Here is a 19,613-nt window from a genome sequence, read left to right as displayed (position 1 = left end):
GCAGGAAATGCAATGGTCGTGTGCCTTTGAAGGGCACTGCATTTCACCAGTTCTCAGAGGCACCTTTCTTTTCACACTTTGCCTGCAGAATGAAATCAAGTGTGTCTTATAATTGGTGGATCCTGACACGTTGCTGGCCAGGTGGCCTCCAGAATTCTCTGCACACACATAGACTTTTGTGCAAGGGTTCCTATTGTCACTGCTTCAAAAGGCATAGGTGTATTGTTTGACAAAAGCCTAATTCTTCAGGGAAGAGAATGTCTAACTGTAGTAATAAAGCCTCTCAAAAAACATGAAGGGAGAGAGATTTTCCTCACAACAAAATGACCCCGCTCTGGGCTAAAACAAAAAGAGAGGGAAAGGTGTGACTGGCAAACCGTCACCTCAGATAGTACCCCAGGGGCCTTGCATAATCCACCCAGCACATCGTTCCCAGTGGACACGTAAGTAGCTAAAAGCCAGCCAGCAGAAATGTGTCCGGGTTTCGCTGTTATCCACAGTGGCACAACTGGATAAATGGAATCTCTGAGCATTTCAGGATAAGCACCACGATTAAAATTGGAAGAAAGAATATGGCTCTTGTTGTAGTCTAGAAACCTGCCATCAATCCTCTTGGGTAAGATCAAGAAAGAGCCAGTCTCAACAGTTGCTTAAGGAAAACTCCAGGGACAAAAGACTACTCTTTAATTTAGGCAGTGGTCGTCTTCATGACTTTTTGACACCATGAAGCACAAAATTGTATAGGGGGAAAAAAAAAACAGCTATTAAGTATTTTCAAAAAGTGATTTACAAGAGTAAGAGTTTGACTATGAATAAGTCTATGTAGCTTATTTTCTCTTTTCATGTATGTTTCAGTGTGATACATAATGAAAAGCTATGTCTAAATAAATCTAAAAGATCTTTTTTGATAGGAAATACTGACAATAAAAGTGTTAAAAACTCTAAATAGCATATTTTCTTTCCCGTAGCACATGAAATAATAGTGTTTTACATCTTAGAATCAGTGAAATATTGAATTTAACTCACTTAAGCACAAAGACAATATTTAACTTCACTGCATCTCCTCAGTTTAATGTTATATTTTGATTAACTGTACATTATAAACATTGGTATAGTGTGGTTAAATTTTATTAAATTAGGAATAGTCATAAGATAATTCTGATCACTTACTGAATGAGTGAGACTTTGAAGAATTTCCTGTTAGATTGTATATATATATGACAAATTATATATATATATTATTTTTAGCATATCTAAAGTGTTTTAGAGCATATCTGACCAAGTATTTTCTTGGTTTAAAAAATATATTAAAATATTTTATCTCTTTCAGGTTTTTCATATATCTTTATGGCGTTTAATGAAAAAAGCTCAACTAGCAAAACCTCCTTCAAACTTCAAATTTGCATTCCGTGCTATGGTTTTAGACTTGGATTCATTCGATTCCTCGTTGGAAGAGGCTTCTTTAGGTACTAATTAAGTTTTAGGTATTTATTTGGCAGAGGAATCCCCAGGCGTCTATAAGATGAATAATGTGAGAAAAGTGCCCTCAAAGCATCTGTGGAGTGGGCAGAACAGGTCCACCGACCTTGTAGCATTCGAGGTGTGCTCAGGGATGCTCACAGCTTTACCAGGGTTCTCGTGTGTCCTCTACCCCAACACACACCCAGAATTTCCCTGTTTAATTTAGTACTGACCTTAACAAGGATGGAAGTCACTAACCTAGGCAGTATGATTTGAGGAACTGCAGGAAGATCCTCTGATACCAGTAACGCTCCTTCCCTCCCCTCCCACTACTCTATTTCCACCATTTTAGCATTTTCTTTCAATTTTGAGAGAAACCTCTTACTACTTTCACAGAAGAATCAGAGTCGTTCACTAAGGTGTCAAGATTTAGTGTGTCGCCCTTCTCCAGAATGTTCTCTTTTTAAAAAAAGGACTGCCTACGAGGGCAATGTTAAATATAATGACAAATCCATCATCGTGACACTTTATGTGTCAGAGGGACTTAGCAGTTTAAGGTGTCGAAAATTGGGGAAGGGGTCAAATGTAACTTTCAGTCCAAAGTTTGTTTTTCTCTTTGCAGCGGAATGGGTAGATGTTAAATATTGTTTGCCAGTAAGTGATAAAGAGAATTCTCCTGAGGAAATAGCAGCAGCAATTAAAATCCAAGCCATGTGGAGAGGGACTTATGTCAGATTGCTCATGAAAGCTAGGACACCAGGTATTAATTTTCATCATTTATAAAATGAGCTAGCCTATATAAGAAGAAATATTTATCTATGTGTTAATAGAAAGTATTTTAGAGTCATCTTACTTTATGGGTAGGCTGATTATGTTTAATTCTATAAATACTGAATCTCCTTGCGATCAGGGTACATGTCGATACACTCCCTCTCCTGTTCCCAGAATTTAGCACAGTACCTCCTGGCACAGAGTAAGCATACAACAAATACTTGCTGAAAGATTGAATGAGTGAATGAATGAATGAATTTAATAAAGGAGCTGTTATGTATGTCCATGGTGACAATTAGAAGGCATAAAATGCATTTTAAGTGCATTAGTATATTAAGTAAACATATTTGTGCATATGAAATAAACTTGTGAAAAGTTTTTTTTAACAGCCTAAAGTAAGATATTGCAGAGGCAAAAATTATATTCAGTTATTTTCATTCTGCATTTTTTGGTTTACATTTTCATAGAGAAAGCCTTATCTCTAATAGAATTCTTTGAGTATATTGAAACATTTTATTGTAAAAATGTCTCTATTTGAAACATTTAATGAGAATCATCTAAATGTTTAAGCAGTGAAAACTACACATACACAAATGTAAAGCACACTACATTGAATAGTTTTGTGATAGAAAAATATTACTGTTGCTGATTTTTATATTTTTTCTATTAGAAAAAATAATTATAAATTCATAAAATTAAATATATGATATAATATACTTTTGTTGTCCATATATGCTGCAAAAATTATATTTATACAATGATTTTCTTTACAGAGGCAAAATTTGAGCAATTTAATAATTTTTGACAGTATGTATATTTTTTTCACTCAACATATATGTGTTGAATAATGTGCGTACAGCACTGTTCTAGATTCTGGCCTTATAAATAGTAAAACTGATAAGGTTTCTGCTCTGATGAATCTTATGTTCTAGTGGTGGTAGGTATACAATAGACAAATAAACATATTAAAATATCTATTTCAGATACTGGTAAGTACTATGAAGAAATTAAGATAATAAGAAGACATGTCAGTTTCTGACATGTTAAATTTGAAGTATTTACTATGAATTTGCATTTGTCTTGGCAAATCATTTACTCTTAAGCTATTTGTGGAATATGCCTTAGTGGAATCCTACTTGCCACTCTGTTTTAGGGAAATTGGATGAATTATTTTTTCTGACACAAGAACTTTCAAAAGAAATTTTTGGCGAGATCAAAGATCTCCTGATGAAAACTCATGAATGAGGATTTTAATGAGATCAAAGGACATTTTATGTTTTTTAAACTAAAAGTGAAGGAAAACAGCATAAAATGGTGAGCAAAGCACTCAACTAGAGATTTATAACTTTGTATTTGAAACACGATTTTGCTTCTAATAAAGCCTATAGCTTTGGTACCACCTTACTTATGAGTTTCAACTTCTATGAAATAAGGGCTTTGAAAAATATAATCCTTCAGGCACCTTACAGCTTTTATATTGTTATCTTTTGTTGTTATTTCTAGACACAAAGGAAAATGCCAGTGTTGCAGATACTCTTCAAAAAGTTTGGGCTATATTGGAAATGAATATAGAACAGTACGCACTTTCTCTCTTAAGGTAAAGTGGCGTAATAATTGATATTTCTTTTTTTTCCTTTTTTTTTCCCCTTTTTTTTGGATTTTTCAATTAGAGTTGATATACAATATTATATTAATTTCAGGTGAACAAACATAGTGATTAGACATTTATACACCTTATGAAGTGACTATTTTCATAACTGGTAATTTGTCCTTCTTAAACCTTTCCCCTTTTCAACCCATCTCCCAGCCCCTCCCCTCTGGCAACCCTTAATTTGTTCTCTGTATCTATGAGTTTGTTTCTGTTCTGTTTGTTCATTTATTTTATTTTATTTAGATTCTACATGTAAGTGAAGTCATATGGCATTTGTCTTTGTCTGCCTGACTTATTATTGCAATATCTTGGTATCCTTCAAATGCTGCCATATTCACTGAGTTGCCCCAATCGCTGCAGCTAGATATACAGCATTGCTTCCGATCTTCCTAAAAATTTCACCTGAAATATTTCTATTGTATTTACTACTTTTTACTTGTCTCAATTGAACTTATCTAAAATCGTAAGCAGAAAACCTCTGAGAAGCAGAACAGTTTCTTGAAGTCTTATGGTGCTGAGGAGACAAAAATTATAGTTGAGGACTTGCTAGGGGAGGGAACTCCAGTAAAAAATTAAAGTTGTCAGCTGAAATTTCTGGAGGGCAAACGCTCCAGAAACAGGGATCAATCGGAAGTAGACTGAGCCTTAGGAAAACTGCGTTCTAGCCACTAACCATGTCCAAGACAGAATAAAATTTGAACAAAAATTATTCATATAAATGAATCTCTGTTGATGTTGGAGTTAGCAGACAAAAATCTCTACGTCTCTAAAGATAACTATTATGAAAATACCCAAGAAAATAAAGAATACAGAAAGGTAAAATAGATTAAAAGTTTAGATTAATAAAGCACAGTCAAATGGAAATTATATAAATGAAATTTTAAATAACTGAAATTAAAAACTTTTTACTGGGTCTAACAGCAGTTTAGGCAGAATAGAAGAGGAGATTAGTGAACTGGGACATAGGTCAACACATATCCAAACTGAAGCACAGGGGAAATACGTGGAAATAAAAGAGCATGAAGGACACATGGAATGTGCTCAGAAGGTCTATTATTTAGATAATTATAGTCCCAGAATGTAAAAAGATAATAGTTGTGAACTTTCCAAAACTGATAAAACACATCACCCCATATTTTCAAGAGATTCCATATGCAGACACCATGCAAGAAGGACACAAAGAAAACCACACCTGAAAACCAAAGGCCAAAAGAAAAACCTTCAAAGCAGCCAGAGAAATAAGACATATTATCTTCAAAGGACAATCAGACTAACAGGTATATGTAGGAGTAAAGTCATGACCTCAGCGATGCAGAAATTAGGTAAAAGGTTTAACAGAGTTCTAAAGTTCTAGCATTATGGCAGAAATGGTAACAGTAATTATTTAGATGAGATTCTAATAGGGCAAAGATGCACGATATATTCTTTAGCAATGTGCTAATGGATTAACTAGTGAATTTAAGAAGAAATAAGATTAATCTTACACATCTTCCAAAGACTAGAAAAAGAGGAGAGGTTTCTCAACTTACAATCTTGATAGAAAAACTCAACATGGACCGTACAATAAATAAAATTGCAAACCAATCACCCTCTTAAACACTGATACAAAAATGTAAAAAAAATATTAGCAAATTAAAATCAGAATTATATAAATAGGATAATACTTTGTAATCAAGTGGGTTCCCCATTCCCAGACATGCTGTGGTGGTTTCACATTAGAAAATTTGTCATTTTAATTCAGCACATTAACAGGGAAAGGGGATAAATCATTTGGTCTCCTTAGTAGGTTCAGAAAAGCATTTGTTAGAATTTAACACAAATTTAACATTAAAATCAATTGAGCAAATTGAGATTCAAAAAGACTTTCCTTAATATGTTATGGTATCTAGTATTTAAAAAGCCTACCACAAACATGACTAATGGTGAAATTTTGAAAGCTTTTCCTTGAGTATGAGAATGAAGCAAAGATGCTTGCCTGATCACTTACGTTGAAAATAATCCTAGAATAATTTCAAGAAGGGCAAAAAGACAATGAATTAAAATAAGAGCCATTAGGATCTGAAGGGAAGAAATAAAGCCAGCACTGTTTCCAGATGACATGATTTTACATGTAAAAAACACCAAAAATGAATATAGAGAGTTACTAGAATTAACGAGAGAATTAAGAAAAATTGCCGGATACAAGATCAACATAAAATAACAATCACGTTCCTATTTATAAGCAAGAGACAAATAGAAAATTATATATAAAAGTATATAAAAATTTAAAATAACCAAAAATTAATAAAAAATATCATGATGAACCAAATATTAAAATTTAAATACAGAGAAAATTCAAAAGTATACTTGCCCAACCCTGAGAGTGAGTGCCTCGCTCACCCTACCCTAATCCTGGCCCACAGAGGCTGTTCTTGTCTGACAATCCAGCACAATGAACTTCTGCTCCAGAACCCCTGTCTCTAAAATGGGTACTCTTTTACTTAAGATTCCAACTGTATGAACACTCAAAGAGAGCGTAAACTTTCCTCTCCAACCTGCTTTTGGGTTGTGGGGAAGATCTCTGGGCCAGAAATTACACCTAATGCCTAACTTTCATGTAAATGAAGTGCCAAAAACATGAGCTCCCCAGTCAAGGAGCTGGATCAGCTTACCATGGAGGTGTATCTGAAACACAGGCATATCTTCTTCAGGGGGCTGCTGTTTCTCTCCATCTGATCTGTCCACCATAGCCAAGAGCATTTCCTGGAAACTCAGCGAATATCCAATACAGAGGCCGTTCTCTTTCAATAGTTTGAGTCCTACACTTGTGCTATTGGATAGATGAAACTGACAGGTCTCACTGATCTTTAAACTAAAATGCCAGGAGCATCCAAAGCTACCTGCTCATCCTAGCAGATATTAATTTATGGTCAAGAACACATCTTTTGGCATAAGACCTAATGCTAACTTCAGCCTTATTAACTATCAGATATGTGACATGGAGGGGTAAGTTTCTTACCCTTTCTGAACTTGAAATTAATTTTTTTTCTTCTGTAGTGTTAGGTATAATATCTACCTCATAGTACTATTTCATTATAAAGCTGTGGTGATAACATAGAAAACATAGAAAACATAAGATAACATAGAAAACATTTAGCACAATGCTACAAATTGAGCTAATATAGAACATTACCTATTATAAATATTGCTGCTATTATTGCTACTACATGGGGAACTTTGAGGCTAAGAGACTAGCCTTTCATTCTTAGATGATAAGGGGCAGACCTTCCCAAAGTCGATTTTGGGCAAGGCTCAGTTTATCGATATAACTTTCTCTCTGTCCTAGGATGCAAAGTTAAAACAAAATTTTTCAAGTCTGTCAGGGATATCTCTCTGGGACATTCAAGATACTCCACATGGTACATCAAGATTTCAATGGCCCTATATTCATTAGAATTTCCTGAGATGTATGACAAAGGATAGAAAGTCTTACAGAAACAATGACAGTCTGGCCTGCCTCTAAATCTTCCCCTTGTTTTAGAATGGTGGTGAGTACCATCAAGTCACTTCCGTCTGTGGTATGCTTACTTCCTGTATTGGCTCAGCCAACAACCACATTTAGAGTAGGCCAGGCCCCACGGATGAACAGTGGTGCCCTGCATTGCCAGACCAGCACATTATAGTTCCTCCTTAGGGTGGTCAGATTATTTATCATCCAACCTGAGACAATTTTATAGATAGAGAGAACACTATGAGTATAAACCAGGACTGTTCCAGGCAAACCAGGATATGAGGTCAGTCTTCGTTCTTGTAACTATTTTAAAAGACTTAAAACCATTCTAAATATAAACCTATCAACTTCCTCCCACCAAAAAGGACCAGTGATGACATGTATCATGTGACTTCTGGCCTCCACGAGAATCTCCATGGCTTTGCTTCCTACTGGCAGTGCAATTAAACCATCTGCCTTCTGGAAGTCAGAGAACCTCTAGCTCTGTCTCATATCTAGTAGGGAACCTTTACCTATGGCCACCTTGGCTTCCATCTCAGCTAATACACTGAGACGTTATATAAAAGACCCTAGATTTCTGATGCTGCTGAAGCTAGATCCAGTTCCGGGCAGAGCGAGAAGGACAGGACCTGGAGGAGAATCCCTCGCATCACTTTCATCGTGTTCCGGGATGGGCCACAGCCTTCCAGGGGGCAAAGATAGAGAAAGTTCACCCCACAATTCTTTAACCAGTAGCATGCGCCACTTTCTCATGCAACAGAAATTATGTAAAAGACTCTGTACTCTTCCCTTGTTCAAGGCTTTAGTTGTTGTTGTTGTTGTTGTTTATCTGTTTTTTTTGTTTTTTGTTTTTTGTTTTTTCAAATACATTCTCACTTTAAACTCCATTCCAGTATCAGTTGTCAACTTCAGAACTTTTAGTGGCTCCCACCCAGTTTTTGGCTGTCTTATCTGCTTCTAGTTTTCCAACCTTTACAGCTTGAATATTGGTGCTGATTTTCCAACTATAAACACAATTATGACCTTGATCACGAATTAGGTTCACCACTGACGAAGAACCTCGGATAACTCTGGGCACTTTTGAGATTCATGATCGGCCTGGAATGGTCTCCCTTCCTTGGTTCACGCACCGAGAGCCCCACAGCACCCTTTTTTATTCAAAGACTCAACCCAGCCCACAGTGGATTGCAATATTTTATGCTAATTTTTGCCTATTTTTTTTTATAAATAGAATTGATTTTAAAAGTTGCTTTTGCCATTGATACTTAAATTGTTTTTATATTTACAGACTAATGTTTAAAAGCAAGTGCAAGTCCATCGAAGTTTATCCATGCTATCAAGATGAAGAAACCAAGATTGCTTTTGCTGACTATTCTGTGACTTATCCAGACCAGCCACCAAATAGTTGGTTTATAGTATTCAGGTGAGGCTATCATATATTGACAAGTGATGTCATCTTTAAATGGCATGCAACGTTCATGTGTAGAGTTTTATTTATGATAGTAGTTAAAGTATGAACTTTTAGGTTGCTTTTACAATTTAGTTAAAATTTCTTTCATATCTGCTATGCATAAATAAGATATTATAGAAATTCTTATTCATGTTTTCTTAAACAAAAGATGAAGAATATGAAGTTAATTAGACTTTTTTATGAGTATGATAACCATAATATAATAAATTGATGTGCTTTCAGTATAGAAAGATATTTATTTCTAAGCAATAGCAAATTTGGTAAAAGTCACAAATTACAAAATTTGTATTTCATGACAAAATAATATGTTAATAACAATTTTTAAAGAAAAGCAATATGTGTATCTTGTTCATTTGGAACTTTAAACTTATGTTTTTATTTCTTAGCATCAAACCTAATTTCATACTTTCTTTACGATTCATGTCAAGGAAAAGCTCATGCTTTTGTAATTACAGAGAAACATTTTTGGTTCATCAAGATATGATTTTGGTTCCCAAAGTATATACTACACTTCCAATCTGTGTGCTCCATGTTGTCAATAATGATACAATGGAACAAGTGCCAAAGGTGTTCCAAAAAGTGGTGCCTTATTTTTATACCAAGAATAAGGTAGGTGTAAAATTAATTCTTTCCATATGATAGAGTGGTAGTGAGAGGCCGGCACTTTGTAGAGGTGTCAGAAGACAGTAGAGCAGCTATGCCTTTAATCTATTTAATGGAGGAATAAGGACCTGGTCTTTTTCTATCAAAGTTTTATTTATTGGATGATAGGAGGTACTTAAAGTGAGTGCTAGAACATTCACCTCTCAGCCTTCATTTTTCTACTCTCTGAAGAAAATTAGACAAAAGGAAAGCGTCAAAAATTCTCATTATTAAAATTAAAAACTCATGCAAACTCTTAAAATGGAAATAGAACTAAAAAGCTCATTTAGTCCTGTCCCGAAACTAAATCAGCTGGTTGTCTGTTTCTCTCTAGGTTTTTATTCTAGTCCTGAATATTGAGAAGACTATGATTACACAACCACTCATTCCCTACCACCCCCAGACTTTTCTAAGGCTGCAGATTCTTTCCAAGGATAGGAGCACTTGACACATTACTCCTGCTGAGTGATAGACCCCGATCTCTGATGTTCACTCAAATCATGTTGCCTCACTATTTATTTGAGTCACATCTTTGTGTTTTTGGTCATTCTTCTGAGAAGGAAGCATGACAAAATAGTGTATACATGCACTGGAAATCAGGTGGTCTATTTTAGCTGTCATTTTCCATTCTTTAGCTGTATGGCTTTGAACTTCATTTTTCTCTTTGAGTGTTGTTGTAACTGACTTCTATGGTTCATGTCAGCCAATGATTCTATGAATTATTTTGTACAAGTTAAGATGTACCTATCTAATGAGTACTGATTTATAGGAATAAAGGAAAAATTAAAAAGTTTATTGACTCCATAAAAAAACTAATAGTTCTTTGACTCATTTTAGATGTTTTAAAATAAGACTTTATTTTTTAGAGCAGTTTTATGTTCAAAACAAAATTGAGACCTAGCTTTCCTTTTCAATAAAAACATTTACTTAATTTGTAATTGGAAATAAAAAAAAAACCCAGATCATATGAAAAAGATGATTTATCAAGGGGAGACTATCAAAATTATAAATGTCATCATATTCTAGAAATGAGCTCTTTGCTTTACTAGGCGTGTATACTAATGTTAGTCATCGACAATTTTGGTGGGGAGCATCAAAGGATATTGAGTGGAACCAAATAAGAATCTGATACTTATTTACATCTAGCATACTTAGTCTGTTCGAGTTTAGTTTACTAACTCCAGTGAAAACCTCTCTCCTGAGACGAAGCTTGAATTTTGGGGCCAGTCAAAGTGTTGCATTTGAGTCACTATGTAGAAAACCATTCTATCTCCACTTAAGTATTATTTCTAAATTACAAGTTCAAGATGGACACAAACATAGCCACTCCCTCTCTGTAATGACTCATCTCTCCTATCCTCTAAGTTTAGCTCATTTTAGAAAAAAAACATTGAGAGAATGAGGAAGAGAAGATAGAGTGTACGAATAGCAGAATAGCTTCAACGATTCCTTTTGCACTATGGTTTTCCTCTCTGAATGATTCTTGATCTATGAATGTTTCTCCAAATTATCTACATCCCTTCTAAATTGTGATTCTCGGAACTGAATGCAGCCTTTAAAAGACATTTTGATCCAGCTAAATGTATGAAGGATCATTACTCCATTGTTTTGCATCCCATGATCGCATTAGCATTTAGCACCTGTAAGGCATTTTGACACACATGCTGTCTATTTTAGGTCAGTATTTTTCCAATGTATGTCCACAGAACCAGTGTCTCTCAAGATGTTAATTTATTTTATGTAAAAATAAAATAGTGTTCTAAGGTTAAAAAAAATAAAAACAGCATTGAAAGAGTTTTCATTTAGAATTGTTTGCTGTAATTTTTTTAATAATATTTCAAAAACCATAAACTGTGATTTAGAATACTCATCTATAAGGTTTCTCAGCACGGGGTACTTTATTATGTTATTATTTTACTCAGAGTCTATAACTTATTTATAATAAGCCAGGTCCTCTCTTAGAATCCTATCAATGGTTTAGCATTAGGTTTTCACTTACTGATATCCATCTTAGCATTTTATAAATATATTTTTCCCTCTCAAAATAATTCTCTGAGTCTAGACAAACACAAAATAGAATCATGTGATTTTGTTTTGTTTCTTTAATGCATTAGTACCACAAGCTCAAATAATAATGAAAATAGCAATAAATCTGTCCATTACACTTTGCAGATATAAATACTTTAGCTTATGTGATTTTATCTTCCTTTTTCCTTGCCCCAAACATAATATTAAAAGGTTTTTGTTGGTGTTGCAATTCTCATCTCATTATGAGTATTGGGATTCTGGTAAATATTCCTACACATTTATTGCAATGTTATAAATTCATTCTATCTTGTATGTTTGTAATTTTTGTTTCTGGAAATCTAAACACATCAAAGCACATCCTCTCCCTCTGAGAGCAACTTGAATGCAAATCTGTCTTTTTCTTATTAAAAGTATCTGTTTCATCTATGGCCATGCTACCCTGAACAAGCCCCATCCCATCTGATCTCGGAAGCTAAGCTGAGTGAGTCCTGGTTAGTACTTGGATGAGAGATCACCTAGGAAGATCAGGTGCTGAAGGCGTAAAAAAATAAAATAAAATAAAAATAAGGGATTGTAAACTGACAAGGTCCCTGCAGTCTATGAGGTCAACCAAGGATTGCCTCTCCTAAAATAAATAAATAAAATAAAAGCGTCTGGTATTAAAAACTCAGAATTACTTTGGGTTTTTATATCTCATTATAATATTATGCTTCTTTGTATCTCATCATCTCCTGTTTCACTGACTTGAGTCAATTATATTGACTCAAGCTATTACTCACTATGACATTATCACTTTCCCAGATTCCTTACCTGCTTCTTTCCTCCAGCCTAAAGAGCTTATCTCCAGACTGGCATCTGGGTTTTGAGGAACCAGATCTGCTATTAATCTGATAGCTTTACCTGCCAACTGTCATCCCAAGGGAATTACATTTCCATAAACTCTTCTGCCTTTCTCAACTTGTATTTAGAAAGATAATTCTGAGAAGACAGAGAAATTAAGTAGGAAGCTATTGGGCTACTCCAGGATGATGCAGTGATAAAAATCTGCCTTAGGAATTATTAAAAGAATTAGAAGAAAATATAGTAATCATCTACTTCAGTTAAGAGCAGTACTTTATGGCTAGGGGACCACATGACAAAAGTGTTATTCGTTTTCTCTGGAAACATTTAAGATGGCTCTTTCAAAGAGGGATTTCAAAACATAATGCTAGTGATCTGATATTTATCAAAAGATCTTGGGATCTTTATGTATATCAAGACAATAAAGCATTTCAATACTGTGAAACCATATATTGTACATTGAAGAGACTAACAACAATGTAATTTCTGTGTAATTCTTCTTTCTTACAGAAAGGGTACACATTTGTGGCTGAAGCATATACTGGTGACACATATGTGTCATCCTCACGGTGGAAACTGCGCCTCATTGGTTCTTATAATCCACTCCCATGCCTCTCTCGAGACTTTCCTTGCAATACCTTTGTCATAAAGGAAATCAGAGATTACTACATACCCAATGATAAGAATATTTTATTCAGGTAGAAGTATATGACACATGCATTCCTTTTAAAATATTAAAATTTTTATTTTACTAATATTTTAAATATACTATTAAAAATACTAAATTCTGTAGTAAAATTCTGAGTCAGTTCTGAATTTCAATTTCTACACTCTCTTGGAAACAAGTGATTTAGGGTGTAAAGTGATTATGTAAGTGTTACATAGAATCAAGCATATGTGGTTGCATGTAATGGTAATGATACTTTCTTAATCCTCATTGTATTTGGCTTTTATTAAACATTCTTCATAATACTCTTTCCTCAGTATTTCTATCTTGTTCTGCATTCATCATTGACCTTCTTTCCGTGCTTATCTATATCCTCTCCATGAAGAGCCTCATTATGGACTCCACTCTCTTTCATGAATCAGTCCTTTTGATTCTAATTCTGACATATCTCTCATCTCCATGCCCTCCTCTCTATTTTCAATGTGCCTCCACTACTTCAGGGCCTCATTATATTTTGTCTATAGAAATACCGTTTCTGGAATCCACGACTCCATTATATTCTTTCACTTACCTATCTATCCTTTACTATGATACATTTAAAAAGGTGATTTCCCTTCTTTGAAATCTTTGACAAGTTTCCATTGGCTGTAGAATAAAGTCCAAGCCACACAGCGTGATATTTAACGCTCTTGCCCAGCCACCAAACATCGGTGCATTCTCCTGATGGAACTAAGCTCCGTCCCTGATACACGTGCCATGCGATTTTGTTTTGCTCATGCCTTTCCTCTCATCTTGGGATATCCTGTCTCCATTTCTCCACCTATCAAAATCTATCACTATAATGACAATTTTCAACAGTCAAATCCTCTATGCTTAAATTTCCAAATATAATTGGTTTGTCTTGGTCATATTTCTACTCCTTTATTCTTTCCTGATAGAATTTGATATGACACATCAAATTTTAGCTGGCTAATTTAACATCAACTTTTGTGAGCATTAATGTTTACTGAAGTCTCATCAGTATAAGACCTAACACAGTGCCTGATACATAATTTTCCTTTTTAAAAATTTTGTTGTTATTAAGTGGGTTGTTAGAATACTTAGCATCTCTTTTTAATATATATCATTCTACACAGAATTTGGAAAATATATAAATATATTATTAAGGAAATAAAAGTCATAATCAAAAAATCTAGAAACAATCATTATTAGTATTTGCTTGTATTTTTATAGTGTTTTTTCTACTCATGATTTAACATTATTAAAATCATAACATAACGTTTTGTGATCTAATCTTTTTACTTAACATTATAGTGTGAGCATTTCCCAATGCCATTAAGACATTTTGTGAACTCTTTTTCATGATTGCCTAGTAATTATTCATATGGATGTACAACAATTTACTCAATTATTGGTTTCTCTGATTGTGACAAATTTCCATTTTTTCTATGGTAAAAGTAGAGATGTAATGAGCATATTTTATTGTAAATATTAAATTCTTGGTTATTGCCTCAGGATTATTTATAGAGATTATGTGTTTAAAGACTCCATACATACTAATAAATTGATTTTCCAAAGGAAAATCTAACTTTTTTGACAATATATAAACAAATAATTTATTGTACTCTGGCTGCTTTTTCCCTATAATTCGTATAATAAAGTTGCATTACCACATTTGTACTTTAAAAATTTTTCCTTTTAAAAATATATGTACATTTTTGAAATAAAAAATAATCAGCAATGAAAATAAATTATAGAACTATTGTACAGTGTACTTCCAAGTATGTTTTCTTAGATTTTTATTTTTTAATATATTTTATATGTAAGTAAAAGTTTTGAGAAAATACTGAAAGAAAACACATAAACCAAGGTCAATAGAAGGAGCGAAAATTCTCTTTTTAATCTATCTGCCTCTTATAATATAGTCTTTTATTGCCTATTAGAAAGAAAGCCAGAAAAAGTAGGAAAGAAGGAAGAAAACATACCAGTAACTGAAAATAAGAAAAGTGCTAAAATATTTTAAGTATTATGTTAGGAAACTATTGTACGACGTAGCAGGGTCACTAACAGACTAAGAAGTGGTATTTATCTAAATTAGTCGTAAAAGCTGGTTCTAGAGCTGTCCAGGTAAGTGGAGAAGGTGAGGAGGGAGCTGCTTGATGAGCATATGTGAAAGTTCATAAATTAAAGGGCATATGACCTTTTCAGAGGACGAAAGACATTTGTTGTTGCTTGCCAAGTGGGGTTCTAGGGTACTTTGGCATCCTCCCTGTATCTCCTTGTTTCCAAATTTCCCTTTCTCATAAGGATTCCAGTTTTATTGGATTAAGGCCTACCCTAATGGTCTCGTTTTGACTTGATTACCTCTGAAAGACCCTATCCCCAATAAAGTGACAATGTGAGGTACTAGGGGTACCTCATACTCCAACATAGCTTTTTGGGAGGACACAATTTAGCCCATAACAGGCAGTGACAGTGGATCTAGAGAGAAGAGAAAGGATTTTAAGATATCAAGGAAATAAAACTGACAGCCTTGGTTGATTGAGACCCCTGGGGTTTGACTTGGGGAACTGCTGGAGAGTAAGTGTATTTACTTAGATAGACATTACAGGGAGAGCAGGTGTTAGGTTCTACTTTTGATTCTCTGTATTTTGCAAATCAAAAGAAATACTGCTAATAGCGAAGCTTTGAGAATTAGTGCTTTTGCCAGTTATGCTTTTTGTCCGAATGGAGAGGAGCATGAAATGGGAAGATTTGGTGTGGCAATAGTTTGCAGATCCATCAAATTTTATAAGTGAGTGCTTATCGTATCTAAACAAAAAGTTACATTTCCTATTTGGGATTTGATGATAATAAATGTCCTATATTTATTTTATTTTACCATAGCATATTAGGGATTTTGCCAAAGTATATAGTAGCATTAATATTTCCAGGATTTTAGTTGACCTTGCAAAGTGGTTTTACTTTTAGATTATCGGATCAACAAATTATAGTTTCCTTTACTGACTTAAGGGAAAGACCTATATACTTGCTTACCTACTTGAATGTTTTTTCATTATAGGTATTCAGTTAAAGTTGCATTACCACATCCTGTTACAGTACAAGTACGCACGTCGAAACCAGATGTATTCATCAAGCTACAGATCCTAGAAAATGAAGAGACTATCGTGAGCTCAACTGGGAAAGGCCAAGCTATAATTCCAGCATTTAACTTCTTGGGGAATTTTGAAAAAGCTTTGAGCTCCCAGTGTAAGTTTGGCTTTTTAAAATTGGTTATTTAGATTCATAAATAGATATTTATGTTTCTGTGAGTTTCAAAATGTTTTCTTTAAGAGAAAGTAGCAAGTAAACATTTAAATTTGTAAATCTTTATATAATAAAATGCTTAAAAACTGTTGCATACTTTTGGTCAAATTAAGTCTGAAGATCAATATGTTTGTTGAAGACTTTCTTATTACATGAACCTTCTTAGATTTCTGAATAAGAAAATATTTTTATTATTTTGAAAGAAATTTTTACTTTTATTTTCAATTCATTACTCATAGAAAATATTGTACTTATTAAAATTAACAGAAACTTTGAACTTATTTTCGATATAATAGTCACAAGATTAATAAAATAAAATCATTTCTAAAAAAATGGATGAGTGATATTGTGAGATATATATTCAGTTATTTCAGTAACTTGATTCTGACTATAAAAATAACACCAGCCTTACATAGAAAATTTTGAAAAATAGGATATTATAAACAAGAGAACAAGAAATCTCTTGTAATCTTGCTACTAAGAAAAAAAGCATTTTTGCCTCTGAACAAAAGTTGGATTTTACCTAATTTGATCATTGGTATTTCTTTTTAGAACTGTAACTTTCTGCTTATTTGTGGCATTGATTGGCATCTCTAAACTTAAATTAAAAAGAGTGATTATGATATATATCCTTTTCTTAAATAGGAAATCTTATAGCATTTACCATTAAGTAACATGTTTGTTAATGACTTCAATTAGTTGCCCTTTCTAAAGTTTAAGAAAGCTTTTTTTAGTGATAGATAAGGATTATAATATGGAATGGGTTTGGAACTTTATTAATTATTTTTTTTTGTGGTTTTAGAAATCATCAAATTTTACCCCTCTAACTTTGTAAATTAATTTTTAATTTGGAACCCTTTTTGGAATAAAACTTATCAGCTTATGATGTTTTAATACATTCCTCTATGTAGAATATACTATTTTATTTAGTTTGTTAGATTATATCAATAACTATGGGTATTTTTCTCTTTGTGTATATACTGGATACTACTTTCAGGTTCTCAAGTTAGAATTATGACATTCTTGAAATTAATTTGGAAGCCATTTAAATAATACAGGAATCATTTGTGTTTTTTAAAGTTTATTAGATCTGACCTCAAAACTATTTAAGTCTGACGTTTTCAGGGAATAAGTTTTTCATTGTTTTAAATTACCCTTTTAATAATTTCAGTGGTTATTTTTACCAAACTTTTTTCATGTTTACAATATATATTTTTATTTAAGTGATAGTTTCATCTAGTATTTCAAATGTATCTCCATATATTTGTGTACAGGATTTTTTTAACCTTTTATAATTTCTTCTTAATATGTTTACATAACCATTTTTCAATATTATTATTTATTTGTGTTTTTAAAAATGTATTCTTGATCAAACTTAAGAGATTTCCCATTTTTTTATTAGCTTAAACTCTTGGATTCATTAATCAAGCCTAACAGCTCTTTTATATTTGTAATTTATTTTATCAAGTCATAGTTATCATATAAAACTTTTCTTCTACTTTTTAAATTTAATCTAATGTTTTTTCTAGCTTCACCAATTGAAAGTTTAGTTCATGTTTTAAGTCTTGTTTTTAAATAAACATAATGATATAAATTTTTCTAAGTTTAGCTTTATATATTATATTTTGTAGGAAGCTACGACACCTATTTTATATGTAGTGTTATAGTTGGTCATGATCTATGATTTAATTTTGACTTTCTCTTTGATTTTAAAGATTTATAAATTTTTGCGATTTCCGGATAATAAAATTGTTTTGGCTAGATTTTTGTTATTATTTTCTAATTAAGTTTTGCAGAGTTAGAGAGTGTGGTTTATTTATTTTGTTTTGGGGATTTGATTAATGTTTTTCCTGTGGCTTGATTCAAATCAGTTTTGGTTAGTGTTGAACTGAGGTTTATAAAGCACATGTATGCTTTATTTTGGAGGTAAATAGTTTGATGTCTAAATTCACTCATACTCTCCTTAATAAAAATAAAACTTGCTAATTGTGATTTTTAAAAATTTCAAGATTGTCACATTTCATCTTACTGATATGTAAATTTCTGAGAAAACTATGTTAAGATTTCTTACTTCCATTGTAAAATGTGTAAATATTTATGTATATCATTTTTTAGTTTTACACATTTCTGTGCTATATTGATAGTTGCATGAAGTTCCACAATTGCTTTACATTTTTTGACATGTTGTATTTTTAAAATGAATATAAATCAGGTTTTCTTCAATATTAATAGGTTGACTAAATCAGCTTTGATTCTTTTGTTTATCATTTGCCTGTTCATTTGTGTTCATCCATTTAGTCTTTCGATCTTTCTCTAATAAACGGATAGTTCTCCTACCCAATCTAAGATTCTAGTCTCTAAAATAGAGTAATGTAATCCAGTTATATTTATTTTGATAAATATGCTCTTTCTGAATTCCTCTATCATATTTTGTTTTATAACTGATGACATCTTCTGGTTGACCTTTGCATAACTATTTGATAGTCAGCACTCTTCCTGAACTCCCAGCAGTGTTCATGTTCATTTTCTTAAGTGTACAAACACAAATTATTGAAAAAGACTGTCTTTTTATCTATCTTCTGTCTCATATTTGTATTTTTTTTTTCTCTTTTAAAATAGGTACACCCAAAGCACCACTCTTATTTCTTTCTTATTAACCCTGGAAACAATGTGTACTCGAGTTGTCATAGCCCAGGGATATGCCTTTCTAATATGAATTTCTGATAAGAATTTGGAGGCACAGAGAACTGAGCAGACACCATACTGTGATGGCACTCTTAGGGCACAAATGTAGTGCTTTAGATGTGAGGACGTGGGACATGCACTGTATCATATTAGAAGGCCGGGCGTGGGTCAAATTGCATATTAAGCAGTTCTTTCGATTATGTCTCCTTTTTTTAAAAAGTTTATTGGAGTAACATTGATTAATACAATTATATAATTTTCAGGTGTACATTATAGTTTGACATCTATATATTCTATTTCAGTTTTCTTAGTAATTCTAATTGAAAGGTTTTGTGCTTAAAATAGGTGCTAATGATATTGCATGATCTGTGTAAAAGTGTGATAAATGACTGCAAGGAAGTCAAGCAGAAAGATAAATCTTTTAATTTTGATTGAGGAGACAAATCAAGGGACACTCTAAAATCTATAGCTCTGACTACATCTCTCCCTAAAATACGGTAATCTAGTGTTTTAGAAGGGAGACATGATGAAATCATCCAGAAGCACCAGCAAAAGATACAGAGAATCATGAGAGAAGAAATTATGAGTTCTCAAATATCAT

General features: G+C 33.0%; 1 protein-coding gene and 1 pseudogene across 1 annotated transcript in view; both read left to right on the top strand.

The window, feature by feature from the left end:
• Nucleotides 1-19,613, top strand: part of ADGB (androglobin) — a 139,700-nt gene that overhangs the window by 78,502 nt on the left and 41,585 nt on the right. Inside the window, 7 exon segments of the mRNA XM_006915339.2 lie at nt 1,331-1,466; nt 2,084-2,221; nt 3,736-3,829; nt 8,662-8,796; nt 9,300-9,453; nt 12,865-13,052; nt 16,083-16,270. Of these exon segments, the coding sequence (XP_006915401.1) occupies nt 1,331-1,466; nt 2,084-2,221; nt 3,736-3,829; nt 8,662-8,796; nt 9,300-9,453; nt 12,865-13,052; nt 16,083-16,270 (1,033 nt within the window).
• Nucleotides 11,936-12,054, top strand: LOC112482597 (annotated as a pseudogene).

The sequence above is a fragment of the Pteropus alecto genome, unplaced genomic scaffold (assembly GCF_000325575.1).
Source record: "Pteropus alecto unplaced genomic scaffold, ASM32557v1 scaffold185, whole genome shotgun sequence".
Taxonomy (NCBI): Eukaryota; Metazoa; Chordata; class Mammalia; order Chiroptera; family Pteropodidae; genus Pteropus; species Pteropus alecto.
The sequence above is the reverse complement of the archived record's forward strand: the minus strand, read 5'-3'. Positions and strand labels throughout refer to the sequence as shown.